General features: G+C 42.1%; 3 protein-coding genes and 1 non-coding gene across 9 annotated transcripts; 1 reads left to right on the forward strand and 3 right to left on the reverse strand.

Annotated features, from left to right (window-relative positions):
- Window positions 1–255: 255 nt before the first annotated feature.
- On the forward strand, window positions 256–5,442 carry LOC117137783 (glutamate receptor ionotropic, kainate 2). Of its 6 annotated transcripts, none has more exons than XM_033299421.1 (11): window positions 256–449; window positions 522–668; window positions 831–893; window positions 952–1,155; window positions 1,209–1,420; window positions 1,479–1,820; window positions 2,626–3,057; window positions 3,555–3,649; window positions 3,704–4,134; window positions 4,442–4,710; window positions 4,815–5,442. In XM_033299421.1, the coding sequence occupies exons 1-11, from the start codon at window positions 368–370 to the stop codon at window positions 5,280–5,282; spliced, it is 2,745 nt and encodes a 914-aa protein (XP_033155312.1). In that variant the 5' UTR covers window positions 256–367; the 3' UTR covers window positions 5,283–5,442. The 6 variants fall into 6 exon arrangements, with proteins under 6 accessions (XP_033155312.1, XP_033155324.1, XP_033155342.1 ...); XM_033299410.1 differs by having other exon boundaries at window positions 368–449; window positions 3,291–3,649; XM_033299433.1 differs by lacking the exon at window positions 4,815–5,442 and having other exon boundaries at window positions 3,291–3,649; window positions 4,226–4,530.
- Window positions 5,443–6,356: 914 nt separating this feature from the next.
- LOC117137806 (WD repeat domain phosphoinositide-interacting protein 2) lies at window positions 6,357–16,786 on the reverse strand. The gene is made up of 4 exons (XM_033299485.1): window positions 16,469–16,786; window positions 7,746–8,476; window positions 6,905–7,450; window positions 6,357–6,848 (listed from the first exon to the last, which is right to left on the reverse strand). The coding sequence occupies exons 1-4, from the start codon at window positions 16,504–16,506 to the stop codon at window positions 6,748–6,750; spliced, it is 1,416 nt and encodes a 471-aa protein (XP_033155376.1). The 5' UTR covers window positions 16,507–16,786; the 3' UTR covers window positions 6,357–6,747.
- Window positions 10,880–11,019, reverse strand: LOC117135347. Its single transcript, XR_004459001.1, has one exon. It is a non-coding gene; the product is annotated as a U4 spliceosomal RNA (small nuclear RNA).
- LOC117137797 lies at window positions 12,208–15,401 on the reverse strand. The gene has a single exon (XM_033299472.1). It carries the CDS (start codon window positions 14,632–14,634, stop codon window positions 12,520–12,522), a length of 2,115 nt encoding a protein of 704 aa, XP_033155363.1. The 5' UTR covers window positions 14,635–15,401; the 3' UTR covers window positions 12,208–12,519.
- Window positions 16,787–17,417: the final 631 nt, after the last annotated feature.

Consider the following 17,417-nt stretch of genomic DNA (forward strand, 5'->3'; position numbering starts at 1 on the left):
TAACAGGTATAAGTGTGCATTGTGGCAAGACGTGGGCAAAGTGTAGTGGGCACCGCTTTAGGTGCGCATAAAACACTTTTCTCGGTTCCTCTCAACACGATTGATGTTGTTTAGAATGCACAGAGCAAAACAAACTGCATGGGGCACTCTCTTGGGATCTCTGAATCTCGCACGCCTTTAAATTTAGCACAGTTCTGCTTCCGCTCTGGTTTCTATTTCGGCTATTACTCAATGCATTTGCATTGCAGGCCTCGAGCATCACAGTTGAAAGTGGGCACAAATTTGTCTTTTTCGGCTTTACATCATCAGCACAGCAACCTTCTGGCCAGTTTAATTCCATGGATATCTTGAAGCTATAGCGCGCATAATGTTTTTCCTATTCCTCACTCACTTTCTTCTGATCGCGCTGCCAGTCCTCGCAGACATTGACAGAAGTCAGTTTATGGTGGGTAAGTGTTTCCAACTAGGTCACAGTCTCGACCTCATGGGACCCGGATCGGTACAGTTTGCCTCTTCTGCAGGTAGCATCTTCACATCAGACAAAGATGAGTCGGAAATCGCATTCCGAACAGCGGTGGACCGTGCAAACATATTGGAGCGGAACGTAGAGTTGGTTCCAATTGTGGTGTATGCTAACACCGATGACAGTTTCATCATGGAAAAAATGGGTAAGTCTTGAGGGCTGTTAGAGGGTACTCATCATTGCCGTTTAATTAGATCTAGCTGCTTGCGATTTTCAAAAAACGGCAAACGAGTTTGTGCTCTTTTATAAAAATGACAAACTCTTTATTCTATTCTATTCTGACATCACACACATCACACATTTTTAGTGTGCAATTTAATTTCGCAAGGAGTAATCGCCATTTTTGGACCCAGCACAGGCAGCAGTTCAGGTGAGTATTAAGAAATTCAAAATATTAAAGTTGATGTAATGCGCCTTCCCTAATGCAGACATAATTGCCTCAATATGCGACACACTCGATATTCCGCACATAGTATATGACTGGATACCCAATGAATCCATCCCAGATCGAGAACACTCTACAATGACCCTCAATGTTCATCCCGATAACCTCTTGTTGTCCCAGGGGCTGGCGGAGATTGTGCAGAGCTTTGCCTGGCGTAGCTTTACAGTTGTCTATGAGACTGACAAGGGTAACTTCTAAACGAGGATCGTGGAAGATTTTCTAATTTTTCTGACCACTTAGAGCTTCAACAACTTCAGGATATTTTGCAAGTCGGTGAGCCCAGCAGCAATCCAACCACAGTAAAACAACTGGGGCCGGATGACGACCACCGGCCATTTTTAAAGGAAATCAAACTCTCCACCGATAACTGCCTCATCCTACATTGTGCCCCCGACAATCTATTAAAAATATTGCAACAGGCAAATGAGCTGAAAATGTTGGGCGAGTATCAGGTTCGTATTTTACAAATGAGCAAAAGTGTTAATACTTAACGCCGTTTTATACCTTAAGAGCGTTTTCATACCGCTCCTAGACACCCATTCCATCGATTTCGGTGAACTTTCCGGGGTCGAGGCCAACATAACTACGGTTCGACTAATGGATCCATCCGACTTTCACGTTAAAAATGTAGTGCACGACTGGGAAGAACGCGAAAAACGGGAGGGACGCTACTTTAAAGTCGACCCAAATAGAGTGAAGTCCCAAATGATTCTGCTCAATGACGCCGTTTGGCTCTTTTCTAAAGGACTTACCGAACTCGGAATCTTCGAGGAGCTCACCGCTCCCGATCTAGAATGTAGGCGAAAAAAACCGTGGCCATTTGGTAAACGCATTATTGAGTTCATAAAGGCGGTAAGATCTTTTGAAAATTTATATTTTTCTTAAAGACAAAAAACAAAACAAAATTATTCAAACGATCCAAATATTCTGGCGACCTGGTACCACGGTACCGTGTTTAAGGAGGTAGAGCTATATAAGCTCTCACATGTCTCTAAAACGCAAAATACATAACTAAGATACATAGGTCAACGCCTTGGAAGCATTTTTAACCGTTACTTGCACGATGAAAGGATATTCTAGATTCGATGAAAAGTATGTTACAGGTTAAGGGAGAGTTTCCGACCCTGTAAAGTATATATATTCTTTATCAGGATTAATAGCCTAGTCGATCTGAACATGTCCGTCTGTCAGTATGAACGTCGAGATCTCAGGAACTATAAAGCTAGTTGAGATAAAGTATGCATGTTTTAGAGACGTATACACAGAGAAAGTTTGTTTACTGATATGCCCACGCCCACACTAACGCTCAGAAACCGCACAAAACTGCCACGCCCACACTTATGAGAAATGTTTTAATTTTTTCGTTTTATTATTTTTCTTGCCAAATTCTATCAGAATACCAAACACAATTTGGTATTCTATCACCCAAAAACTGGCACCCCCTTACTTTTTAAAAATTGTTTTAATTTTATTTTATTATTTTTTCCCAATTTTTATCGATATGCCATGACGTTGGAATTCTTCGTTCTACTCCACTAGCTTCAACTAACTGAGTAACGGGTATCTGATAGTCGGGCAACTCGACTTTAGCTTTCTCTCTTGTTTTCTTAGCTTGTGAAGCTTTATATCATAACTTATTATCAAGAGATTTTCATAGCGGTCCGAGGAGACTTCGACGGGACGAATTGACTTTAATGAGAATGGACAAAGAAGCTTTTTCACCCTGCGTTTTATGGAGTTAAACTCTGATGGCTTTTTGGACTTAGCCACTTGGGATCCAGTGAACGGATTGGATGTGCTTAATGACGACGAAGAGAGCGAGAAGAGAGTTGGACAGAAGCTGTCGAACAAAACATTTATTGTGTCCTCACGCCTGGGAGCCCCATTCCTTACGCTTCGAGAGCCCCAGGAAGGTGAAGTCCTGACGGGAAATTCCCGTTACGAGGGATACTCTATAGACCTAATCAACGAAATTGCCAAAATGCTGAACTTTAAGTTCGAATTCCGAATGTCCCCCGACGGCAAATACGGCGCTCTAAATAAGGTGACCCAGACCTGGGATGGCATAGTGAGGCAACTGATTGATGGGGTATGTTAAATAATAGTGAAGTAACAGGGATTATATTAATATATAGCTCAGTAACACAAGCCGAGTCGATCTAGCGTTCGCATTTATTTTTTTTTTTTTTTTTTTTTTTATCATTGGCTTTGTCCACGTTCACTGTAATGACCACAGACTGCAAAACGCTGTCCGCACAAAATTTTTACGTTTTGATTTTGTTTTTGGCCAGGATATAGTATTATCTCTTGTTTTCCTTTTAGAATGCTGACCTTGGAATCTGCGATTTGACAATGACATCATCCCGACGTCAGGCAGTTGACTTTACACCTCCATTCATGACCCTAGGAATCAGCATACTGTTTTCGAAGCCTCCCACACCACCCACTGACTTGTTTTCGTTTTTATCTCCATTCTCCTTGGATGTGTGGATCTACATGGGCTCCGCATATCTCTTCATCTCCCTTCTTTTGTTTGCATTGGCTCGCATGGCGCCCGACGACTGGGAAAACCCTCATCCTTGCAAGGAACCCGAAGAAGTGGAGAACATATGGTCGATTATGAACACTACATGGCTCTCGATAGGCTCATTGATGGGGCAAGGCTGTGACATTTTACCGAAGTAAGAAGGTATTATATGGAAATTATTTTGTGTTACAGATCAATTATTTTCCAGGGCTGCCTCAACCAGGTTGGTCACTGGAATGTGGTGGTTCTTCGCACTAATGATGCTGAATTCCTACACGGCTAATCTGGCTGCCTTTCTAACCAATTCTCGGCAGGCGAACTCCATCAACAGTGCCGAGGATCTGGCTGCTCAAAGTAAAATTAAATACGGGGCTATGGCTGGTGGTTCCACAATGGGGTTCTTTCGGGACTCAAACTTTAGCACTTACCAGAAGATGTGGACCGCCATGGAAAGCGCCAGTCCTTCAGTTTTCACAAAAACCAACGACGAGGGCGTCGAGAGGGTACAAAAAGGCAAGAATCTATACGCCTTTTTAATGGAGTCTACCACATTGGAGTACAATGTGGAGCGCAAGTGCGACCTGGTGCAGATCGGTGGCTGGCTAGACTACAAGAGCTATGGCATAGCAATGCCCTTTAGTAAGTGGTCTAATATGCTAATATACTTTTAAGATAAATTAATTTTCCATCTATGTAAATTTCTCATTAAATTACTTGGGATCTTGGATAGGACATTTTAGACATTTTAACCTTTAACCTGAAAGCCCCCAAAGCAGCTCCTCTTCTTGCCAGGTTCCAGTCCGGAAGCCTGATGACACCTTGCCCTTTTTAGGCATAGATGGGTCCCTAAAGATTGCAAGTTCGCTCCGTGATTGTACTGAGCTGCTGTTCCAATGCTCTAATCTTTTATTCCAAATGTTGCCCAAGATCTAATAGTTTCTTTCAGATTCTCCGTATCGCAAACAGATCAGTGCGGCAGTGCTGAAGTTGGGCGAGCTTGGTCAGCTGGCGGAACTAAAGCGAAAGTGGTGGAAGGAGATGCACGGCGGCGGGAACTGCGAAAAGAGCGACGAAGATGGAGGAGACACGCCCGAGCTTGGATTGGAAAACGTGGGTGGAGTCTTTCTGGTGCTGGGTCTCGGCTTGTTTGCAGCAATGGTTCTAGGATGTACGGAGTTTCTCTGGAACGTGAAATCGGTAGCAATTGAAGAAAAGGTAATTGATATTAAAATTTTTGTACCGGTTTTTATTCTACTATGCTGAAATGATTAATTTTGACTTTGGGACAAATTCAATAGAACTCTTTTACTTATTTGTAGATCTCGCTTAAGGAGGCTTTTAAATCAGAGGCTTTGTTTGCGGCTAGAATATGGATAACCACTAAACCTGTACATACAAGTTCTGGGTCTGGAAGCTCAACTTCGTCCAGTTCCTCGTCGAGCCGCTCCAAGCATTCTTTCAAGTCGCAGGGATTGTCAATGAAAAGTCTTAAAAGCTCAGGATATCAGGACGTAGAAGCTTCAGTCCACAGCAAACTAAAGAAAATCGGGTCCATGTTCTCACTAAAGTCACAGAAGACAGTCACTCCACCTCCAGAGATAGGCTGGAAACTGGACAAGTCAACACAAATCGACGCTCTTCCAACTTCTGATGGAGATCTCGAATTGATACCAGAGGTAGAAACACGTCTACCACATCGGCACCATCATCATCATCATCATCGCCATCATCATCACCATCATCAACCCGATCAGGAGCATGATGGGAATCCCTCGCCTCCTGAGTAATAATTTTGTAAAAGAATTTTACCCTCGGATTAAGAATTTTTTCAGAGCGTACTTTTGTTCTTAGATACTTGATGTATAAATTTAAATTCGCTCAATTAAGAAATTCTTTTGTGTCGCCACCCAATATTGACAAAATAAACGGTACCAATTAAAAGCGGAAGCTATTCACCATGTTATGCTTTAAATTACTCTGCCTGAAATGCGATCACAAAGTATAACATAAATGAAACAAATTATTTGCCCCGAATACGCGTAGAAGCAATATATATTTTTAATGAAACTAGTGCCATAATCACTCTTTTTGCTAAACTATTTATTTTTTTCGGCACCGCACGCTACAATTTTAATATCAAAGTATATATCAAAATTCGACAGAATTTTCTGTTTGTGGGCGACACCATTATTTGAAACAAGCTTTCACTTCTTCAGCTTCAGTAAAATCTAGGCGTCTAATCTTTGCTTTTCAGCTCTTATAGTTCCGAAAATATCCTCGTCCATACGGACGGACATACAGCCGGAAATGGCTAGATTAACTTGGCTAGTGGGCCTGATCAAGGATAAGCCCTATATCTAAACGCAGTTCAAAATTATACTATTTCCAAAGCTCTTTATGTCCCAATTCAATGGTTGATCGCTAGATTCGTATAAGTTCTAGAAGTTTGTTTAATAAACACAAATATGTATACCGATAAGTGCTTTCCTGTATACCTAAAAAAATCAAATGTGTTTAAAAACATTACAAAACGGTGAGGCTTTTATTATTTGTTTGATTTTAAATATTTTTATTTTGCCTTTAGGTTTTTTTTAACTTTTAAAATATTTTTTGGTTTTCATTGTTTTTTTTTGTTTATTTTATTTACGTACATGAATAATTCCATTATACTGATAATTTCGAAGTTATTGTTGTCCTGTTTAAAATATATTTAATTTTTAACTTTTTTACCTATATAATTATGTAAAATATTATTTGCTTATTAATTAATAATTATAATATAATATTTTTGCACACCTCTGTTAATTTATTGCAAAGCTAGTTTAATATGTTTTAAGGTACATCATTTGTTTTTTTTTTTCTTTTTGAGCTTCTCCCGCACAATTTTATTATGTAATTCTATACACTTATACCTACGTTTCTAAAGGATACATAGTTTGATTTAGTGCCTAAGGTTTAATAATGTTGAACATTAGGGGAAAAATAAATTAACACAATAAGAATATCTAAATTTTTATGTGTTATTCTTTTCGGTACATTCCTATATACATACATATGTACATCGTGTACATTTTAAGAGATGCTTTATATAAAATAAAATACTTTTCAAACGAGTATTTTCGCTTCATATAGGAAATTTCGGTAGATATAACGATTGTATGGGGCGACTTGGTAAAGGTGAATTAACTAATGTTGCTAATAATTCTGCTGTCTATTAACTCTGACCATATCCTTGATGTTACGGTTACGTGGTCAATCCTTAGCGGTAATTGCCACTGGAGGAAATTGTCGCTCATCATAGAGCTTTGTTGGAGTGTCGATGGCATCGCAAAGCTTGCGAAACTTGTCAGAATCTACGAATGAGGCCTAGTTAGAAAAACTTATTAAAAAAATATAAATTTTTGCTCACCAGACATTGCATCTGCCTGGTCACCTTTCAGGATGCTTGCATAACTGTTGTCTTGCATCGGATCCGGATTCTCGATGAGCACACTAGCCGCACAGCTCTTTAGCATCGTAAGCGAGGGCTGCGTCACAGTTAAAGGATTCGAAGGCTTTGTCTGCGACCCTTGAACGCTTTCGCTCAGCTCAAGCTCTATTACATCCTCCAGGGCTCCGCGCAAGTCGTGGACAGACAGCAGTTTGCAGGAACCACCCCGATCTGCAGGAAACTCGTGCACGTACAGGAATCCGTCCTCGCACGCAATCAGCAGACGTGGCTCCTTCTGAACACGGGTCAGGGCACAGATGTGCTTTAGGCCGCCCTGCGCCAGCTGAACCGTAGCGAAGGATCGGTCCTGAGCCAATACTTCGCTGACTTGCGTGGGCAGCAGCAACGATGACACAGCCTTGGAAAACATTCCGCCCCAGGTAGCGACAGGTCTACTGCTCTCCTCTGCTGCTGGGGATGCCGCAGCTTCCTTGGCAGAATTTTCAGACTTGGCAGCTACATCAGCTACAATAAAAACGCAACATTGTATTATATGAAAATAATAATAATAAATAATATTGCTTCGCTACCCACAGATTTATAAGAAACAATAACTCATCTTGAACAACTTTCAGATTTTTTGGTTGTTGAAAAATATAACATTGTTAAGTGGTCTTCAATGAATAATGTTGTTATGTTTTCGGTGATTCGGTTAATGAGAGAGTTGTCTTTACTTTACAAAGTTGCATTTTACTGTCGCAAAATTATCGACAATCAAAACATTAGAGCAACAAAGCTAATTCTTGGTCAATATACTCACCTATCGCTTTCAGCTCAACCGTCTCCACTGCCTGCGTGTCAATCTTGAAAACGTGGACGGTCTCCGTGTTGGAGGAGGCGCATAGGAAGTCTCCACTGGCAGAGAAGACCAGTGAGGCAATGCGGACACAGCTGACGCCCCTCCGGAATTCCTGCACCCGCTGGCCATTCTTCACACAAAAGACCCGGATGACGGTCCCGCGCTCGGAGGCGGTGGCCAGCAGAGCTCCGCTGGGCGAGAAAGCAAGAGCTGAGAGGAACGTGTCATGCGCCCTGATGGTCATGCCCGTGCGCAGCTTGCTGGCGTTAAAGATGCGCAGCTCGCCGCTCGTTTGGCAGACGGGGAAGGCCAGGTGCGAGTTGAGGGAGAGGGCGCATAGACCCTGCTCGTTGGGCGCGATGTTTTCGATGGAGTGCAGGATCTTCATGTCGCGGATGTCGTGGATGTGTATGCTCTCCGCCAGACAGACGATCAGGCGTTGGCGATTCATGCGAACGCAGAGGATCTCCGACGGGTAAAAGCAGTTGCAGATGTCCTGCTTCTTCTTAAAGTGAAGCATCTTGAGGCAGTTGGGCTTCTGGGCGGTGACCAGCACTACTAGTGAGCTGTTGAACAGGCGCTCCACGATTCGTATTTGCTCCGTGTTGTCCTTGGCGAATATCTCCTCCACCTTGTCCTGGCTAGAAATCGAGAAAAGGCGTAGACCTGTGGGACTCAGCACGGACAGGGAACTGTTGGAATACACAGAACACCAATAAAATTTACTAATACGGCAAATAAAGTACTGCATTTGAGAAATTTCATTTTTCATGTTTTTCCTAGGATGAAAACTCTCGACTATCAGTTGTTTTTAATAAATACATACAGCTGTGTTCATAAAAATAGCAGTGCGAGGGAAACTAAGAAATACAAAGGTATTTTTCCATGCCCCTTTTCGGAATCGACTTTTTATTCCACTTATTTTTGTAAAATGGAATGTGTAGATAGGAAAAAAAATTCCGTTTAGGGACATAAAGGCTGAGCTGAACTTGGGAATCAGCGAATAACACATGGCATATGACCGTAACGCATGATATATGGTATTATACACCAAAACGCATATGTAGATAAACTTTTTGATGTTTTACTGTCATATGCTGAGTATTTTTGACCAGAGTATTGCCGGTGATTGAGGAGGCTGGTCTGATCCCTGATCACCAGTTTGGCTTTAGGCGCCGCCACGGGACACCAGAGCAAGGCCACCGAGTAGCGCAATATATCCTGGACGCCTTTGAGAATAAGAAATACTGCCTAGCAGTAATGCTGGACATTAAGCAAGCCTTTGATCGTGTTTGGCACCCCGGTCTCCTCCTAAAGCTCAAAAACGGCCTGCCCCAGCCATATTTCAAGTTCTTAAAATCGTTCCTGGAGGGCAGAAGATTCGCCGTCAGGTGTGGAGAAGCGCGCTCAGACGTCAAAGAAGCCCGTGCAGGAGTTCCCCAAGGAAGCGTTCTCGGTCCGCTCCTCTACAACGCGTATACGGCTGACCTGCCGGTGATACCGAGCCAGTACATTATGGCAGCCACTTACGCCGATGATACTGCGTTCCTAACAACAGCAGATACCCCAGCAGAGGCCTCCCAGACTATGCAGGAGCAACTAGATCTACTGAACACGTGGCACACGAGATGGAATATATCGGTAAACAGAGACAAGTCAACCGCTACCACCTTCGCAACTAGACGCGGCACTTGCCCACCAGTCAGTTTCAACGGGTTCCCAATCCCAGAGGTAGCCAATCCAAATTATCTTGGCTTTACACTGGACAGGAGACTTACATGGAGACCACACCTGCTAAAGAAGCGGAAACAGGCGGAGAACCGAGTCCGTGAATTCTACTGGCTGATGGGCAGACAATCTAAGCTACCGACTTCCACTAAGCTCCTTATCTACAAAGCGATCATAAGGCCAATCTGGACGTATGGCATTCAACTGTGGGGCACTGCATCGAAATGTAACATCAACATTATCCAGACCTTCGAAAACAAAACGCTCCGCACCGTCACAAACGCTCACCCTTTCCACGATAATGCCACTATCCACGAGGTCCTCAGCTTCCCCTGGGTGAAGGATGAGATTAAGAAAAGCAGCAGGCAGTACATGCAGAGGCTTCAAGACCACCCAAACAACCTGGCACAAGGCCTGCTGGACTCAGTCAACGCACCAGGAGGCTGCACCGATCACACCCTTTGGACCTCTCTGGGATTAGACACGCAAATTAAATTAAATTATATACATACATTATTATATACATCATACATACAATATCGACAGTTATTGTATAGTTTCGCAACAATTTATGTAATCAATTAATTCTCTACCGTTAAGTTTAGTCATCAAATTTAATGATTGTCCGCGAAGGACAGTTTTAAATTAATATATCCAAAAAAAAAAAAATATGCTGAATAGAATATGCCCCTAAATATGTAAAATAACAATATGTGTCGAAGAACTCTCTAACGTCTAAGGCTCAGATTTGGCAAGTTGTACAGGATGCATGGTCAAAAATACCCCCAAACGTTGCCAGGACCTGGTGGACTCCATGCCGCGTGGGTGTAGGGCTACGCTGGATAACAAAGGCTATCCAACCAAGTGTTAGGCCCTAATTAACACATTAAAAAGAAAAACTAAGTTCGTTATAAGTCAAGCACCGCTATTTCAGTGAACACCAGATTTTCTGCCATTTATGTTGTTTTAATCTATATTTTCAAAACTATTGAAGAAATAAAACATTTGTTGAATTGTTTGAAATTAAATACCTAGTGATATTATAAAAAAAATTGACCATTAAAACTGTATGTCATATACATTTTTTATCTTAAACTCGCAGGTCCCAAGTACTGCCACTTTTATGAACACTGCTGTATATGCTGACTGTTCTATTAACTGTGCATTTATAACGATTTGGTTTACCCTATTTCTCTTTGTAAGGGCAAGGTATTTGCTTTTTAACCTTTACAAATGTTTCTTTGCACACCATGTTTTTGCATCCGAATAAGACCTCAAAACTAATTTCCACCCTATTTTACGACTAAAATGCTAACGAAATTTAAATAATATACTCAAAGACAACCGCCATATTAATTATTTAATTAGCCCTCTCGGGCTTCCAAAAATTGCCGTAGTGGACGGTATTTCACGTCCCCATGGCGGGGTATTGGTTAAAGTTTTCAACTAGCAATAACCGCACCTCAGGAGGACTTCATTGGTTACGGTATTGCCACTGCGCAAAGATAACTAAGCTCTGTCAATTGACTCTATACCATGCCAGAGCTGCCAGAAGCAGTTGGGAATTATATGCGCACACGCAGGCGAAAGCAACGAATTTGCACTGTGCCAAACGATGCAGCATGCTTTTGGGCTCAGGCTCCATAGTTCTGTTACTTTCGATACATTTGATAAGGCTGCGCCGATGCAGGCATCTTGGGGAGGCTCTTAAAGGGTGGGTTTCCCGCAGTAGCCGTTGCCCAAACAAAGTACACGAAGTACTTTTGGTCGGAGAAGACTTTGATTTTAATGGTTGCTTGTACCGAAATTGATTGTTTAAGAAAAAACAATTGATTGTTTAAAATATTTTTAAAAATATATAAAAAATATAATATTTTCGTGTGGAGTATAAACCTAAATAACACTAATTTGTGTTCTGTTAATTAGAAGGGTATGTTCTATTTAAACTTTAAAAAATTATGAAATAATGGAATATAATTTAAATAAAGCTTTTAATGACTTCAATATAGTTTTAGTTCCTGATTAACATTAGGAACATAAAATAAGAATTTAATCTTTTAGCGTATTCTTGAGACGTTCCCCAATTATATTGGGTCAAAAAATTCCGCTCAACATACATATTCCGCCTCAGGGAGAGGGAAAAACATTGCAAACCCATTTGATTTCGCGTTCTAGTTATACAAGTTACTCGTAGAGTGGTATACTACTACAAGAGTATGCAACAAGTGGATATAAGCGTCTGCGAACAGATAAAGTATATATAATATAATATCTTATAATATTACCATATTGATTTAATTCATGTAGTAGTAGTAGTAGTAGTTAGTAGTTGAAGCAAGCATGTTCACCTACTTTCTTTGTACCTGTCCATAATATGTGTGTAACTTTATAGACCCAATGTTGCCTTGGACGCTATTATTGAAGCGATTTACACTTTACGCCTTCTTTCAGGAAAATTTTTAATCTTATTCAACTCGAAATATTAATACATTTCTGTGTTGATTTATAATTTGGTGAAACTAAGGAGGCAATACTAATGTTTGTTGTTAATTAGTCCTCCGGGAAACTAATTAATTAAAAACTAATTAAAAAAATTAATTTTTGACCCTATCGGCTTTATGCTAAGTAAATGAATACAAAAATGTTTTAGAAATTCGTAAGTACATAAATAAAACGTGTCTTTGAATGAACGTATTTTATTATTTGGGATTAATCTGTGTACATATATAAGTCTACCTTTTCAAATTGCATAACTATTTGACTAAAAATTAATATAATAATAGTTTGTAAATCATTTAAAATGCTACCGCTAATGGACCAGATGGAATTAAATTTGTAAACTGTTGCCTTGAATTCAAACATAGCCTTATTTATTTCCCAATTTTTTTATTCTGTCCATTTTCTAAATGTAATTAATCTTGAGATCAATCTTTGAATATTCGAGATGCGCCGTTCCACTTTGTACTAATTGTAAATATGTTTTCGAAACCACATTTTATTCCCGTTCTCAGAGGAGGTCGCTTGGCGACAACTGGGATTCTCCCTCCGCCAGATAGATGTGCATGGCCTTGAAAAGCAGCGCTATTCCCAGCTGTTTTTTCTGTTTCATGGTCCAAGACTGAGCTGGCCCATAGTAGTCGCCGCGCTTTATATTGGTAAGGTGATTCAAGCCCAGAGCGTCTATTATGGACGCTTCGCGTGTGTATGCATCAATTGGCAAGATGTTGTGAAAGACATGCAGACAAACGACTCCACTGCCATGTTGCCAAATGTCTAGGATGCGCTCTAGCTTACGGCTTCCCATCTTACCATCTCCCGGTGGCGGGGAGCGGAAAACATCTGGCTGTAGGGTGCGGAATCCGCCGCCGCGTTCCCTATTTGTCTTATCCTTTTCGCGCTTCTGGTGAAGGCGTGTGTGCTGCCGCATGGCATCGTAAAGGTGAGCGTACGGTCGCGAAGATTTGCCCTTGCCTATGTAAAAAATTGAGTCCAGAAAACGCTGCCAAACCCCGAACTTTTCGAGAAAAGCGCTCTCCCCAGGCAAATTCCGAGAAATGCGTGGATCGATCAACATGTAGATGAAGCTCTGTTTAAGGTGCCCCTCTCGCATGTTCTTTTTTGTCACCCCACACTTTGCGAAATGCGCTGCAGAGGTTGCCTCATGCGGCAAGTAATCATTGATCCTCGCAAAGTCCTCTGGCGACCGCAGGGTGCGATGAAGCTCTACCGAGTATCGGATCTGCGCCTCCTGGGCGTGCTTTTGGGCGGCCAGCAGCGCCTCCGTATTGCGCTTGTATTTGATTAGCTGCTTGATGTACAGCCGCTTAGTTGTTTTGGTAATGGGACCCACCGGAGCACCTAGCTGTGTCAACTCCCGGCGCAGGGCGTCCGTTTCGTAGTCTAATGGCAGGGTATAATTAGTGCTCACGGAGCTTTCCAAATCGTGCTTCCTCTCTTTGGGAGTTTGCACGACTGGTTCCCGCCTGTCCCTGTTCTGTAGGTATTTCGCCTCGTAGAAAACTAATCCGTTCTCGTCGTCGGTGTGAACGTAGGCCTCCTTGATTTGCAGAAAGTACTCATCCTGGCGTGCTGAGCTCTCCGTCAAGTCCTCCTCGTCGCCCTGAGCTGTAAAAAAACTGTGCTCGGGTTCCGGGTCCACAACGACAGCCTGAGAGACCTGCTCAACTAGCATCTCGAACACCTGACGACCCGAGGTTGGAGCATCCTCTGTCAAATTTTTCGGATTGTCCTCGTCTCTGAGCTTCTTCTGCAGGTGTTCCTTATAGTTGAAATCCTCCTGACTAATAGCATCATCCACCAGCGCTTCCACATGCTCATCGTACTGGTGGAACAGGGACTGACGGGCGCGCGAGCGTTCCACTTTCTCGCGCCAGCTTTCAATAAGAGTTCGCCGCTTTGGCTGATAAGGATCCTCCGGCTGGTGCTGCCGTTGGCTCTGGATGAGTTGGGTAAGATGAGCTTCAGTGAGGGCAAACAGGTTCACAGACTCCCCATCCGGCAGGACCGGAATGTCGGTGCACTCCACCTCCGTTGGCTCCGGAAACTTCGGCTGCGGTCGATGCCGTCTGTGAGTGATATTAATGTAGTACGGGGAAGTTACATCGTGATTGTACCTCGGCTGATTGGGGGTTAGAGCGTTGACCACCTGGACTCGCTGTTGCTGCTTCTTATGGTTCTGCCTCTCGCGGAAGATGTGATCCCGGAGCAGCTGCAGCACTTCGAAGTGGCACTCCTCAATGGCGTAGTGAACTGGCAGCTTATTATCCTCATCAGCCAGGTCTGCGCGAGCTCCGCGCTCCAGCAGTATCCTAACCAGTTCTGTCCGCCCATAAATGCTAGCGATGTGCAGCGCCGTGGTTTGGCCGTCGCACAGGGCATTCACGTCGAGGTCGGGACACTCGAGAAACCGCTCCAGGATTCGCTGAGCCAGTCCCCCGTTTCGCATGCCGCACACGTAGTGCAAGGGAGCCAGTCCTCGATCGCAGGGCACGATGCCAGCATTTATGCTGTTCCTCTCCAGCATCGACATTATATCCGCCTCGTTCTCGTCCTCCAGGGCGTCCAGGAGGGTCAGAGCCAGGAAGTTGGCGCGCTGCTCCATCGGTGCTGCTCCCTGTATTGATTTTTACCCATGCACTCTCTCGCTCCTATTTCAAACTGCAATCAATTATCGTTTAATTCTCGCCTTTTCAATGTCAGCGGTGCCGCATTTTCCAGTGTGCCCATACTCGCAAACATGGCGAGGCTGCCAGATGTTTGCAGTCCTAGTTTGAAATTGCTGGTGGCCCGAATTTTTAGCGCCACATTTAAAACCGGTTTTGTGTCTTCGCAAGCTGAGCTCTGCCAATTATTGCGATTGATTTTTGGCACATAGTTGGCTTGGAGCGCACGCTCCATGCGATAAGCCTACCACAGCAATGTGATCAGTGAGCGCAACACGTGTTGTTGCTATTTCTGACTATTAGTTCTCTTGAAACACAAACTAGTTCCCGCCAAAGGCGTAACGATGCTAAAATGGGCCCAAGGTTACTAGGCCCCTTGTTATGCGATACCGCATTGAGGTCTCTTGCTTGTTGTTACTCGCTGAGTTGTTTTTGTGTTCGCGTTGTTAGTAAACAAACGCAGTGTTTAAGAAAAATAAACGTTGTCATTCTCCTACATGGGGCATCGAAAATAAATTTACTGATCAGGCAAAAGTGCACTTACGGTCGTTTGCATTAAAATTAAAGCTGATGAGCAATTGCGCTGGTTATCAAATAAATAACAACAAACTCAAGAACCTCGATTACACACACAAAATCAAACCTTATCTCACCACAAACAAAGACCCAGTCTTAAACAAAATTTCTTTAAATGCCTGATCTTCGTCCTATGACGAAGGCTTTAATTATTTTGAACAAAATTCGCATATATATTACCTAAAATCTGTACGTACAATCGAAGTTTCTAGCCAGCTAACAGCAATTTGATAGTAATTACAAAGGAAAATAAAAAATTTCGGAATATTGCTGATTACATTTTTAATTTGTCCTTTACTGGTGGACTTTAGGCTTTGACTTAGACTTTTTTTTGTTTAAAAAAACTACAAAATAGCATAGGAAAAGCCCCACGCAAATTGTTTGATTTGCGTTTTCGCGTACATTCACCCGTGCTTGATTTGTTGCTGATTAGAAATCTCTCTTTTGCCTTTCTTTGTCTGTCTTTCGAGCTATGACGAATTTTTCAGATTGTATTATTTTCATTAGATTTTCACCACAAATGTTTGCGTTGCGTTGCGTTTATGTTTGCGTTCCTTTATAAGGCTTGCTTGCACTTTTTCCCTCACACTGTTCTTGAATGACATCAACGTACCGTGCAATAGCGAAACTGGTTAATTAGGCTCGACAGTAAATGCTGCGTTGCTAGTTACAGTGCGCTCCCGCCAGAGTGACCCCTTTGTTTCTTGTCATTTAATTTCATCCTTATCGCTGGGCACTTTCATTTGTTCCTCAGTTCGCGACATCAGCTGTTGCGCATAAACAATTGATTGTGCGCCAATTGTGCGAGTGTTGGTGTCCCGCACAGTAGCCATTGGAATGAAAATACTCCTAAATCGGTCGCTTGTTGGTGACAGTGACAGTGTACCGAGTTCGGTTCCCAGCCCCCTCCCGTAACGGGAAAGGCATTCCAAAATATTAGATGAATGCATGTCATTGTAATTGGAACTGCTTGTTTGCATGTTCTAATAAACTACACACACACACGACACGAAAAATGACGCCACTTCACGCTTACCCACATACACAATAACGATCCCCGCCCACCATCCCCACAGCAGCTGTTTTTGCCTTGTTTACCCGTGTCATTTGTCGATTTTTGCCACTCAATTTTTTGCCACTTTTCGATTTGGTGACCTTCCTGGATTTAAGGATTTTAGCTCAGATGTCGCTACTTACGTAAAGTCCTGGTTGAAGTTCATTTGATATGTGGTCATTGCTGCTAAAGCTTTGTGCTTTGGTGATTGTATCTTTTATATCGTTACACTTTCACTGGCCTTTAGATGCTTTTTATACGGCTGTATCCACTTGCAGAGTCTCGTCGTTTGAGTACACAAGATATTGATCGACGATGGCAGATGAGCACAGCGAAATGATTTTACTTGATACTGAAAACTAAATTCGATTGGTTTGCGTCGTCTTTGTTGTTTTGCTGCGACTGTTTTTGTCGTTCTATCTATCAACAAATTCCCCCTACACAAACACACACACACATGCATAAATCACTTGCTCATTGGAACTGGGTCCGGGAACTGAACCAATGTGTTCACAAAATACCAAATATACCGTTAAAACATTTGTGTAACGGAAAATGTGTTTTTGAAAATTGAAATGGACAATCTCCGCCATATCTGTAATGGAAAAAAATCAATTGACCAATATTTTACACAACAACAAGTGCATTTAGTGTATACATATATATGTCTAGTGTGTATATGTTTTTCATTTCCTTTAAGAATAAGATGTAAGATGTAAATAGTTTTTTTCCAATAAGTTTTTACAATATTCTTAGTGTTGTGTCAAATTTTTTATCAAATCGGAAGCAAGCAGTGGACGTGTTCAGCTTCTGATAAGGATCTTTTTGTCTTACCAAAAATGCATTTCCCATAGTGGACTTCCCTGCTTTAACCAAACATTTAGGTTAATTGATACGCACTCGATATACGGTAAAACTATACACCTTTTGTTCCTATAAACTTATATTGATCGTCGATGTAATAAATTTGGCACTGTCTTTTTTATTGTAAAACAATTTTTAGATTTGTAACATTTAAAAGACATTTTATAGACTAGCGCTAACTTACGAAATAACTGTTTTATCGCGAATCTGAGTAAGTCTATTGTTTTA

The sequence above is a fragment of the Drosophila mauritiana genome, chromosome 2L (genome assembly GCF_004382145.1).
Source record: "Drosophila mauritiana strain mau12 chromosome 2L, ASM438214v1, whole genome shotgun sequence".
Lineage (NCBI taxonomy): Eukaryota > Metazoa > Arthropoda > Insecta > Diptera > Drosophilidae > Drosophila > Drosophila mauritiana.

Bases quoted from the DNA above. Each gene is read 5' to 3' on its own strand.
- LOC117137783 (XM_033299410.1), top strand. From the start codon at position 368: ATGTTTTTCCTATTCCTCACTCACTTTCTTCTGATCGCGCTGCCAGTC. The intron at 894-951 runs GTGAGTATTAAG...TCCCTAATGCAG, and splicing joins CAGCACAGGCAGCAGTTCAG to ACATAATTGCCTCAATATGC. The intron at 1,156-1,208 runs GTAACTTCTAAA...CTGACCACTTAG, and splicing joins TGTCTATGAGACTGACAAGG to AGCTTCAACAACTTCAGGAT.
- LOC117137797 (XM_033299472.1), bottom strand. From the start codon at position 14,634: ATGGAGCAGCGCGCCAACTTCCTGGCTCTGACCCTCCTGGACGCCCTG.
- LOC117137806 (XM_033299485.1), bottom strand. From the start codon at position 16,506: ATGACCACATATCAAATGAACTTCAACCAGGACTTTAC. The intron at 7,451-7,745 runs GTGAGTATATTG...TTTTTATTGTAG, and splicing joins GGTTGAGCTGAAAGCGATAG to CTGATGTAGCTGCCAAGTCT. The intron at 6,849-6,904 runs GTGAGCAAAAAT...CCTCATTCGTAG, and splicing joins CCAGGCAGATGCAATGTCTG to ATTCTGACAAGTTTCGCAAG.